We start from the raw sequence: 12,121 nt of genomic DNA on the forward strand, positions 1-12,121 counted from the left end.
CCTGCCCCTGGTAACACACGGATTCAAGTCCAGGTGCACCAGTGACCGGCCTCACTGGTCTGGGACTGTTCCTGCAACCATGACCTGATGGCGCCCCCACAAAAGACAACTGAGACTGCCCGGGAAAGGTCACGGTCAGTCAGGTGAGCGCCAGCACTCAGGAGACAGGAGGTGGGGAGCTGAGAAACGCAGCCACCTCTGCGCACAGGGATTCCAGAGCGACGCCTCCGAGAGATGATCGCCTTCATGCTCTCCGTGACCTTCCTGGACCACGATCAGATCCTTCCTAACCGTCGTCCTTTGCCTCCTCTACCTCACAGGCGGTGTGCCTGGCATCTCCCCAGCATGTCCAAATGGGGGCGCATCTCCCCACACACAGGCCCCCAGGCCTGGGCCTGCCGCAGCACCACACCCTGCTGGGACCCTTGGGGACAGAGGTGGGCACCCCATCTCGCGCGGGCGCCGCCCCAGCCCCTCGCCGGCAGCTCACCTGATGAGCGCGCTCTCCTGCAGGAGCTCCCGACTGAGGTTCAGGGGGATGTCCTCGCTGTCCACCACACCTGTGCGAGACATGGGCCGTCAGGACGCTCGCAGGCCCGTGGCTCTGCCTGGCCCTCACTGCACATCCCTCCGCCTCCCCGCCTGTCACTGAGACCACACGTGGGTGACAGCAAACTGGCAAAGGACATGGGAGGGGAGGATCAGTGGGGCAATACCTCCTGGCCCCCAAACCCTGCTGATGTCTGATAGCAGACGCACACAGCCTGGTCACAGCAGCGTGACCGGAGCGGCCAGCGGGAAGCTCCCGGGGAGTGGGGCTGAGCGCCCCCCACCCTCACCGGGAGCCGCGCAGTCCCTGGCCAGCAGCACGGCGGCCCACTCGGCGGAGCTCGGCCACGGAGCCCTGTACCTCGAACGAAGCGCAGCCACTTGGGCAGGATGTCGGTGGCCTTGGTCTGGATGAGGACCTTGCGGCTGTAGAGCGCGATGCTGGACCCCAACTCCCGGCTCACGTCAAACATGGATGGTTTCTGGGGGTGAGGAGAGAGCAGTGTTGGGGAGTTCTGGGGACGACACTGAGAACCACCCCTTCCTACGGTGCTCTGCCGGGGAGCTGTGGGGCGCGTGCGGGGATGCAGAAGGAAGAGAGGTCAGAAGCCGGAAGCCCAGGGAGGAGCCCTACACGCTCTCGGCAGGGGGAGCAGGGAGTGGGGCTTCTCCGGGCAGCTGCAGCACCCGCCCCGTTCCCCCTGGAGGACACTGACGGCAAAGTGCATGTCCCTGTGAGCAAGGCCAAACCCACTGCGGCCAGGGACCAGACAGGGCCCATGGGAAAATCCATCTCATCATCAGGCTGGTGTAGCCCCCAGAACGGCTTGTCCACTTCATTTTCAGTTATTTATTTTTCAAATGTTATTTATTTATTTGTTTGAGGAGGGAGGGGCAAAGGGAGAGGGAAACAGAATCCCACGACACATGAGATCACAACCCCAGTCAAAACCAAGAGTCAGATGCTTAACCGACTGACCCGCCAGGCACCCAACTTGTACGCTTTTATTTTTCAACTTGTACACTTTTAAATGGCTGTGAAAGCAGGCAAAGGTTTCTTATGTCAAAAATACGTGAAATCCATGGGGTACCTGGGTGGCTCAGTGGGTTAAAGTCTCTGCCTTTGGCTCAGGTCATGATCCCAGGGTCCTGGGATTGGCCCCTGCATGGGGCTCTCTGCTCAGCAGGGACCCCGCTTTCCTCTCTCTGCCTGCCTCTCTGCCTACTTGTGATCTCTGTCAAATAAATAAATAAAATCTTTGGGGAAAAAAAAAAAGTGAAATCCAAATTGCCGAGTCTGCAGTTTCTTAGAACGCAGCTGGGCTCCTCTGCAGCCTCTGGGCATCCCTGCTCCGGGGGCAGGACTCCAGGACGTGTGTGGCCTGTGAAGCCTGAACTAGTCACAATTGTCCCCCAAGCCCTGCTCTAAGCCTGCAGCCTGCACGCACACCACACTGGGACCCACTGAAACGGAAACTCTGACTCAGGAGGTCCTGGGGGCACTGAGGTTCTGCAGTCCTAACGAGCCCCCGGACACGCTGGCACCGGCGTGCAGAACTCAGCAGCGAGGGTCTCACTTTCCAAAAGGGGGAGCCACGGGGCGTTACAAGGGCGGCAATCAGAAAAGGCCAGGAACCTCTTCCAACCCCCGAGCAGGCTTCCCTGTTGCAGGATTCATCAGAGCCTTCGTCATGCAGCTGAGCTGGGGGTCTGAGAGGCCAGGCACAAGTACGGAGTGCCCACCAATGCATCAGAGCACCACGGAGCCCCACGTGGCCCCATGGCTCGGGGGGACACCCACATGCTGCCCTGAGGGACTCCCCATGGCTGTACGACAACCACGCCTACATGCCTGCACATCTCTGCTCTACCCCAAGACCGCACGTGGGACCCCCTCACCTAAAAACCTTACTCCCCTAACCGGAGACAGGAATTCTGCTTTTATTCGGATGTTACCAAGTTAATTCTTGGGATGTCTATACTGCTCTGTCCCCACTCAGGGCCAGTGCTCCCGGCGCCCTGGGGGAGGCCCGCCCGCACCTCACGGAGCAGCAGCCCGGGATTGGCAGCCGCGCCCCCGTGGCTGGGCCTCACCGTGTCGGGCACATAGAAGACACTCCGGATGTTGAGAGGCGCGTCCGTCCGGTAGTGCAGCGTGTAGCGGGGCTTGTCATGGGCCTGAGCCACGTAGCGGTAGAACTCCTCGTGCTGCCACTCGCCCACGTCCTTGGGGTCCATCATCCAGACGGCCTAGAAACGGGGACAAAGGAGGACGCAGAGGCTCAGCGGTGCCCTCCCCACAGAGCTGGGCCGTGGAAGCTGGCCCAAGTGCTGGCAAGTGCACCCGCAGATGACGCAAGGCCCAGCCCATGGGACAGAACAGGGCGGTGGGCTTGGGGGCAAGCCCCCGCCCCCGACTCCAGCATGGGGAGGAAGGGGTGTTCCACAAAGATGCACAAGAGGCTCAAGAACAAGGGCCCCCTCCCAGGACAGGGGGTCTGGAAAGGCCAGCCCAGAGGTGCCCACGTGCCTGGGGTACATCACAAATATGACAACTGAACCAACAAAGAAACATGTCTAACCACGGACTGCGACTCTGCCGTAAAAGGAACGGAGAACTGACATGGGCTCCAGTGTGGATGAACCCCAGAACTGTTACGGTGAGAAGCCAGACACAAAGGTCTCGGTGTCTGATTCCACTGATGTGACATGTCAGGGGCAAGGGGAAGAGAGATAGGGAGCGACTACTAATGCAGGCAGATTCCTTTTTGGGGTGAGAACATTCTAGAAGAGACTATGGCTTTGTGAACACATGAAGGACGGCCAAACTGCACGTGGTGCATGTGGACAGGACACAGAACGGTCGGGACCTGGCCTTCCACGAGGGACCCCCGCGCTGGGCCTCAGACAGCGCCACTCAGCCCTGACCCTGCAACGTACCAACCGCTCCCCACAGCCACCTGAGCCCGCCAGGCAGCCGAGGGTCTCACCTGCAGGGTGTTCATGCGCCTGCCATTGAGGTACAAGGGGAAGCTGACGAAGTTACTGTACTTTGTCACCACATCTTGAAAAGACAAAAAACACACACCAACAATGAATACAGGAAGCTTCTGGATACATAAGCGCTCTGGAAGTGACACAGCACGCCAGACGGTTCCGGGCCAGTGGTTTCATGAGTGCGAAGCCAGGCCACGGTAGGGTGACCAGAACTCTTACAAGAACCAGGGATCTGAGGCCCAAGCCACCACAAGCCACCACGAACCCCCACACCTTCTTGGTGGCTGACATATGGGAGGTTAATGGTGAATCCTGGAAACCCTCGGCACCTTGGATAAGCACCCATTCAGCCCCAGCTGAGAAGCCCACCGCAAGGAAGCCCCGCTCTTGTTCTCCGCGAAGTGGGCACAGGCCAAGCCCCGGGAAGCATCTTACAACTCAGGGCCTGGGGCGGGGGGTCGACAGGGAAAGCACCGCGTGCAACCACCGAGGGCGGAAGACAGAACCCAACCCACAGCACCAGCAGGCCCGGCTTCCCACGGCCGCACGGAGCCAGCCAGCCCAGGCAACCAGCCCGAGCGGCGCCCTAACCACGGCACCCCCCCCCACCGCCCAGGCTCCCGCTCACCTCGGACGCGGGCCTCGCTGGCAAACTCCCTGCTGTCCGGCCTGAGGTGCAAGATGATCTTGGTCCCGGTTCTCACTCCCGAGGCTTCAGCGATTTCAAACACCCCAGACCTGAGATGTGGGAAAGAGAAAGCCAGCTGCGCACAGTGAGGCTGACGGGGCCTCCACCGTACGTCCAGTCACTCTTCCTGGGACTGTCGCAAGCAGGGCCCAAGCCCACCCGCAGAGACAAGCCTGAGCGCCACCACTTCTGAGCCCAGCTGAGCCCCTGGCTGCTGCATCTATACCAGGGAGCGTGGCCGCAGGGTGTGGCTCCCCCATCATGTGTCACCTCGTGGGCTCTAGGGTCACCCAAGGTGGTCCCAATGCCGAAAAGAAAGAGCAGATGCCCAGGGACCGCCCCTAACTCGAACTAAGCCCCCTCAACCCCGTGTTTCTGAACCTCAGGCAGAGAAACTGTTTTCAGAGAAGAGAGGGGGACGCACCCCCAGAAGTGCCTTGTCAAACCCTGGCCCATCTCCTCTGAGCGCCGCCTTCTCAGAATTAAACAGAAATGGCAGTTCTGCCTGAGGGAGACGGGCTGGGTCTGAAAGAGCCCCTCTTGCGTGCGCCACCGGAGCCCTACGGCAGACAGTAGACTCTACCGGGAAAGGACTCGGAATGAAGGTTTGAGCCTATTGAAGTGCAAGCCTCCATTTGGCCAAGGTCCAATTCCCCTCAAACAGAGCTTCAAGATTCTTCCAGAACATCCACCCAGCGACCCTGAGAGCCTCGGCCCCCAAGTAGGCGGAACAAGCGAGCCTCTATGAAAGGCCACTCCTCGGGCCTGAGCTGGCAGGGGAGGCGCAGGCAGGCCCATGAGCCAAACCCAGGAACTCCCACAGAACAGAGCCCAGCGAAGCCGCCCTGGAGCAGAGGATGCCTGGTGCCCACCTGGTCCTAAGGCCAGCAACTCTCAAAGGAGCCCCATGTGGCACAGGTCACACTCCAGAGCACAAGGATGAGGGACAGACGGCATGGGCCATCTGCAGGGGAAAGAGTAACCGGCTGCCCAAAGAGTGCAGCTCAGGCTTCACACAGGAAGCCCAGGAAGGCGCACTAGCACACCATCAGGAGACTCTCACTTTCCAAGTGAAGTGCTGATACCCCAGCTGATTCGTGCAGTGCGCATCAGGTGCGCCCGGCCGTGGCGGCCCCAGGGAGCTCCCTATGTGTGATGTGAGCCTGCTCTCATTTACTCACCCATCTGAGAGCCACTGGTAACCGGGGCTGCCCGGGTCCGCTGAGCGGGAGTAGACCTCCACTCTGTCGGCCACCATGAAAGCAGAGTAGAAACCCACTCCGAACTGGCCAATGATCTTGCTGCTGGCCTCCACCTGGCTCTGCAGCGCATCCAGAAAGGCCTGTGGTAGCGAAGGCTGGTCAGACGGAGGGCAGCCCCTCCCCCCGGCAGAAGAGATGTCTGTGACTCCGTGTCTGTCCCCCTAGTGCTGGTGGGGACCACCCTTCATCCTCAAGACAACCACACTGAGTGGTTTTTCGCCACGTGGTCTAGCCCAGGAACTAAGGCAGGCGGCGAGGTGACCGGCCTGGAGAGCCCCAGCTGGGCAGCAGGGGGACTGGGTCTGTATCTGACTCGGAGCCCGTAAGCCTGCCTATTGGCAGCACGCCTGCCAGCCACACTCCCCGGTCGTTGGGGTGGCAGTGTGAGCAGGCAGGGCATGGAAAGAGGGACCCACCCCCCCACAGTTCTCCTGAATGTGTCCTCTGGGGTCTCCCAGATTCCAAGCTTCAAGGGTAAACGGAATATACCACATTCACGCTCGATACGGTATCAGAAGGTGCTTAATTTCTGTGACTCATATTTATCAAAGTTTCTAAGATTAAAAATGCAGTAAAACACACATACTTGTTGCTACGACGCCGTCTGCGATGACAAAAGTGTTCTAAGTGGCCCAAAAGGGTGGCTGCGGACCACATCTGGGTACCGAGCACTCACACTGGGGCTGGTGTGCCCGAGGAACCAAGTTTTAAATTACATTTAACGTAAATTCAAACAGGCAGGTGTAGCTGGTGGCTACTGTATGCGACAGCACCGATTTTCCTTGACAGAAACAGAATCACAATAATGGCGGGGAAGAACAGTCATGGCAATGTACTTTCTTAAAGGCAGAATTTCTGCAAGTCACTTCGGACCCAGGATTAGACCATTTCAAGTGCTTCTGTCATTTCGTGATACCATTTTAGGCCGCACATAGGCCCACAAAACCAAGGAGAGACATACAGGCAGCCCAGGGCCACCAGCCTCCAACTTGCTGCTGGCAGAGGTCCTGTGACCACCCACCCCTCAAGGGTCACATGGCAGCCACGACCCCCAGGGCGCGTCCTCCCCACAGAGCTGACCACCCACCGGCGTGACCTATTCTTGTGAACAGGGCTGAGGATGGAGAGGAAGGATGACCACCTCTGCTGGGCCCCTCCGCCTTAAGCAAGTCCTGAGTGATGGAGAAACACAGAGCCAGAAGGGTGCACTCCAGACCGATGGACAGGCTTGGAGCCTGAGGTCGGCTGATTTCTAACTATGGAAAAAGTACTGAATTCTACCTCTTCGTCTACAAGGAAAAGAAGCCAGGGGTCCCTGTGAGGGATAAAGCGCCCCCACAGCGCTAACACGGAGCTGGCACCTGAAGTCTGCTGGGTCCTGCCCTCTCTGGTCAGGGAGGCCTCGGGGACAGAGCCCCCAGCCCTGAGGGGGCAGAAAATGCAGCACCCGAGGAGGGGACCATGGGGGGTGGGGGAGGATGGGGTTTACCTTTGATCCTGACCTGGCAATCGTTCCCAGGTTGGCTACCAGCTCTTCCTGTGTCATCCCGATGCCAGTGTCCTGAGGAGAGAGGCATGCTAAGCTCCAAGGCCAGCACCTGGGAGCTGGGACGGACGTGAGCGGACAGCCCCAGGGGGCAAGTGGCATTAGTTACACGTGCTAGGCAGGACTCAGGGAAGTCAAAGCACACGCCATCACTGGGACCAGTTCTAGTCCTGGGGGCCGGGCCGCACCAGAACGAATCCTGCTAGCAGAAAGACCCAGAGAGCCAAGAGACAGGAGAGAGTCCAGAAACAGCTGCGCAGATTGTGTCCCTTGATTTGCGACAAAGGCTCCGAGAGAACTCGACGGGAAAGGAAAGCAGATGGTGCTGAAACTGCACCCACCCCCGCCCCCCCTCACACCAGGCCCCCGACAGCTCAGACGTACAGAGGACGGGCAAAGACTGCACAGCTTCTACATGAAAACACGGGAGGAAATCGGACCGTGGAAGAGGCAGAGATTTCTTACGTTCCTAAAAGCATGCGACAGAAGGAAAAAGTGATCAACCAGGCTTCACGACAATTAAAATCTTCTGCTTTTCAAAAACCACCATGAAAATTAAAAGGCAAACCACAGACTGGGAAAAAAATACTTGCAAAGTATGTATCTGATACGGATCTTAGATCCAGAATGTATAAAGAAGTCTTGTAACCCAATTAAAAAAAACAAACGACTTGATTAAAAATGAATCAGAAAGGCGCCTGGGTGGCTCAGCTGGTTAAGTGGCTGCCTCCGGCTCAGGTCATGATCCTGGAGTCCCCGGACTGAGTCCGCATCAGGCGCCCTGCTCGGCAGGGAGTCTGCTTCTCACTCTGACGTTCTCCCCTCTCATGCTCTCTCTCTCTTTCAAATAAATAAATAAATACAATCTTTAAAAAAGATGAATCAGAAATCTGGACATTTCACAAGGAAGATACAGAAACAGCAAACACCTGGCTCTCTGCTCAGCAGGGGGCCTGCTTCCCTTCCCCTCTCTCTGCCTGCCTCTCTGCCTATTGTGATCTCTCTCTGTCAAATAAATTAAAAAAACTTAAAAAAAAAAAAAGAAACGGCAAACACCTGACAAGACGCTCACGACTGACCATGAATCATGAGGGAAACGTCCACTAAAATCCCACTGTGGGGGCGCCTCAGTGGGTTAAAGCCTCTGCCTTCGGCTCAGGTCATGATCTCAGGGTCCTGGGATCAAGCTCTGCTCAGCAGGGAACCTGTTTCCCTCGCTCTCTGCCTGCCTCTCTGCCTACTTGTGATCTCTCTCCCTCTCTCTATTGAATAAATAAAAAAAAAATTAAAAACAACAACAAACCCACCATGGGCGCCCAGGCGGCTCAGTCGGTTATGGGTCTGCCTCACGCTCAGATCATGACCCCTGGGTCCCAGGATTAAGCCTCATGTTGGGCTCCTTGCTTCTCCTTCTCCCTCTGCCCCATCATGCTTGCTCGTTCTCCCTCTCTAGTGCTCTTAATTAATTAAGAAAAACAAACAAACCAGTGATGCCTGCGTGGCTCAGTGGGTTAATGCCTCTGCCTTCAGCTCGGGTCATGATCCCAGGGTCCTGGGATCGAGCCCCGCATCCGGCTCTCTGCTCAGCAGGGAGCCCGCTTCCTCCTCTCTCTCTGCCTGCCTCTCTGCCTGCTTGTGATCTCTGTCAAATAAAATAAATAAAATCTTTAAAAAAACAAAACAAAACAAAAAACCACACCCAGCTGCTGGAACGGCCCCAATCTCTGAGGCCGACAGTAGCCGGCAGTGGCAAGGACCACAGCAGTGGCCTCCAGCCACCACTGCCAGCCAAGCACGTGGGGGCAAGCACGTGGGGACACCAGCTGCAGGTGGCTGGCGGCTCACAGTTACACACTCTCCTGGAGCCAGCATCCCCACTCTTAGGCATGCACCTGAGAGAAATGAAAACATGTGTCCAGAGCAGCTTTACTCCTAACACCCCAAACTAGAAACAAGCCAAAGGCGCGTCACGGCAAGTGGACCCCGAGCGCGTGCCACATGTGAGGCAGAACACTTCTCCGGGAGAAAACGGGACACGCACTGCACCGGGGTGAAGCTCACAGCATTCTGCAGAGAGCAAGTCAGACCAAACTGTGTTTCTATGGAATTCTAGAAAATACAAACCCGAAGGGGCAGAGAGCACATGCGTAGGTTGATGGGCTGGGAGGGAGTGGAGGTCTGGGGGAAGGAATCAGGAGGGCAGCGCACTAGCAATGTGTGTACTTGAACCCGCTGAATTTTTCTGTGTGTAAATCTTACGTCGGTAAAGCTTCCTACAACAGCCGTAAAAACGGCACCCACATGCAGCCCAGATGGAACGAGCTACTAGACGGCAAAATAGACCCCCGCCAGCACCGTCCCAAGCAGCCAAACCCAGCTCCCTGGGAGGCGATGGGAAGCCCGGGTTGGAAGCAACCGCTCAGAGCCCCCGACGCTCATCCTTCTGCCTGGCAGGCATCCCCCCAGTTCGGCCATCACCCCAGACCCTGAAGAAGCTGTTTTGGTAACATGGGGTCCCTCAACCACGGCTTGAGGAGTCCCCTGCTTCTGTTTTCTTTCTGACCTTGCTATTTTCAAGAGGCTACAGAAGCCTCGAGTACTGCTTCATTTAAAGCAAGACCACCGATCCGAACGGCAGGCTGTGACGAGACAGTATTGCAAGGTATTCAATGGTGCGGGGAAACATGCATTACGGGAGGAAAACTACAGTTAAAAATGTAAAAAGGGGGCGCCCAGGTGGCTCTGTTGGTTAAGCCACTGCCTTTGGCTCAGGTCATGATCCCGGAGTCCTGGGATCGAGTCCCGCACTGGGCTCCTAGCTACACTGGGAGTCTGCTTCTCCCTCTGACCTTCTCCCCTCTCATGCTTTCTCTCTCTAATAAATAAATAGAATCTTAAAAAAAAAAAAAAAAAGTAAAAAGGGAGCACTAAAAATAACAGAACTTAACAATGTTTAGCTGTGTAAATAAATGCAAACATCAAAAACCCATGCTAACAGTCGTCAGCCTCAAATGATGGGGCAATCCTAAACCTGCTTTTTTGTGTGTCAGTTTTCAAATTTTCTATATTGAACAAGCATTATTTTTACAGCAAACTAAAACAAGAGTCGACAACGAAGGCAGATGGCACGTCACTTGGAGCCTGGAGAAAGAACAATAAGGCCCGTCCAGCTCCCCTGGCCCAGGAGCGCAGAGGGCCGGTGCCCGCGGCAGGACACCCAGAGGCCCACCTGGATGGTGATGGTGCCTTTCTCGGCGTCCGTCTGCAAGTGGATCTCCATTTCCGGCAGCGTCCGGCCTTCCGACAGCAGCCTGTGGCGCAGCTTCTCCAGGGCGTCACTGGCGTTGGAGACCAGCTCGCGTATGAACACCTGCGGGAGGAGAAAGAAGGTGCGAATGCCGCAGGCCGTCCTGGTCCGCAGCCGCAGTGTTTATTCCAAGTCGGGGGAGAAATGCCAAAGAATATTGCGTGTTTGAACCATAAGGACTTCCCACTTTTCTCAGAGACAGTTTCTCCAGGGCAGGTCCCAAAATGACTGAAGGCCCAGGGCTTCTCCCTGATGCAGCTGCTTTTAAGGAGTGAGCCCGAACCTTGCTGCTCTGTCCTGAAAATCAAGTAGGTGCCAACCTGCGACGTCGGCTCCATCCTGAAGAGCCCCGTGCCCCCACTGCTGGCCCAACTCTGGACAGGGATGTCAAAATATCCCCCAATACCTGTTTCTTCTACTCCTTGAAAAGAACTCTCTGGCTTCCTTCAACAAAGGCCTACCGTGCTCAGGGGAGCAAAGGGCCACATGGCGCAACCACCGTCTGTATCTGAGAAGCACCTTTCCCTCAAACACACCTTCCTCCTGCAGGAAGGAGGAAGCGTGGTGACGGAACCCCAAGAGCACAGAAGCTGGAGCTCACGGGGATGCCTGAACATGGTGGGCAGCAGCACGAGACCGGGAAGTATTTCCCAAAAAGTCTCTCTTCACTTCGGAGTTTTGTGCTTTACCCTTCCTCAAAATTCCCCTCTGCACTCTAGCAATACGAGCATGGACACGACGGACCGTTTGTTCTCGCTTCTCCCACAGTCTGTCGCTCCTCCCAGTCCCTGCTCTCTCCACACGGGGCCAGGGGCTTTGCTCCCGCAGCCCCACCGTCCATCTGGTGGCCACCCACCAGGTGACACAGTAACGCAGGGCCACCGAGCACACCGCCACCCCCACAGAAGTGAACCCCAGGGGCCCCATGCCAGTATCGAGGGGTTGGGGCGGGAGAGGAGGGATTCTAAACCCTCAGCAAAAATAACTTCCAGAGTCAATCTAGCACAATCCTCGGGGCCTCTCCATCCATGAAACCCAAATGGATTTAATGAAAACACTCGTGCTGGTAGCTAAGATCCAGGTCTGTCCAAATCTGATGCGTTCTTACAGCTGTTATACTACCTGGCATGTCTCTAGAGCAACATAAAAATCGTTTTTTTGTTTTGTTTTGTTTTTTCCCAAAAGGAAACGCCACTAGCAGCAGGACTGAGGAACGGACACAGCACCTCTTTCTCTGAGTACAAGGAACGGGCAACAATGTCCAGAAGCTTCTTTGTCTCAGCCTGGAACTCGTGTTTGGAAACGGAACCTGGTAATGAATCACAGACAGACGCAGTAAAATGCAGTTTCTATTTTCATGGAAGAATACGCGATATAACATTCAGAAGAATGTTTCAGGTAACGAATTTTAAACATTTTTCAAAAAAGTGAACAAAAGGGGTCCCCAGCTGGCTGAGTCAGTGCAGCATGCGACTCTTGACCTTGAGGGTTGTGAGTTCAACCCCAAGTTGGGTGGAGAGATTACTTTAAAATAAATCTTAAAAAAAAAAAAAAAGTGAAAAAGAAATGAAGTCACTGGGGTTCTCAAGCAGGAGGCATCAGAGAGTACAAGCCAGGGGCCCCCCTCTCGCCACAGGAAGGGGAAAAGGGAGCCTCCCCTGCTTCCCACCGCTGAGACCTGTCGCTTTAGGACAGCTCAAGGGTCTGTTGAGGGTGGCACTTCCCAAGGACATGAGAATCAGACTGGCTCTAACAATCAGACCCTAGATTCT

At 56.2% G+C, this 12,121-nt stretch overlaps 1 protein-coding gene across 1 annotated transcript in view; it reads right to left on the bottom strand.

Annotated features, from left to right (window-relative positions):
* The window catches only part of TRAP1 (TNF receptor associated protein 1), a 54,160-nt gene that overhangs the window by 10,274 nt on the left and 31,765 nt on the right, over positions 1 to 12,121 (bottom strand). The window contains exons 3-11 of the mRNA XM_044233658.1: positions 11,576 to 11,658; positions 10,272 to 10,412; positions 6,986 to 7,057; positions 5,416 to 5,576; positions 4,175 to 4,284; positions 3,540 to 3,613; positions 2,644 to 2,799; positions 911 to 1,031; positions 491 to 560 (exon numbers count right to left, since the gene is read on the bottom strand). Coding sequence (XP_044089593.1) covers positions 491 to 560; positions 911 to 1,031; positions 2,644 to 2,799; positions 3,540 to 3,613; positions 4,175 to 4,284; positions 5,416 to 5,576; positions 6,986 to 7,057; positions 10,272 to 10,412; positions 11,576 to 11,658 — 988 coding nt within the window. The remainder of the gene's footprint in view (positions 1 to 490; positions 561 to 910; positions 1,032 to 2,643; positions 2,800 to 3,539; positions 3,614 to 4,174; positions 4,285 to 5,415; positions 5,577 to 6,985; positions 7,058 to 10,271; positions 10,413 to 11,575; positions 11,659 to 12,121) is intronic.

Source organism: Neovison vison, chromosome 14 (assembly GCF_020171115.1).
Source record: "Neovison vison isolate M4711 chromosome 14, ASM_NN_V1, whole genome shotgun sequence".
In the NCBI taxonomy this organism is placed as follows: Eukaryota; Metazoa; Chordata; class Mammalia; order Carnivora; family Mustelidae; genus Neogale; species Neogale vison.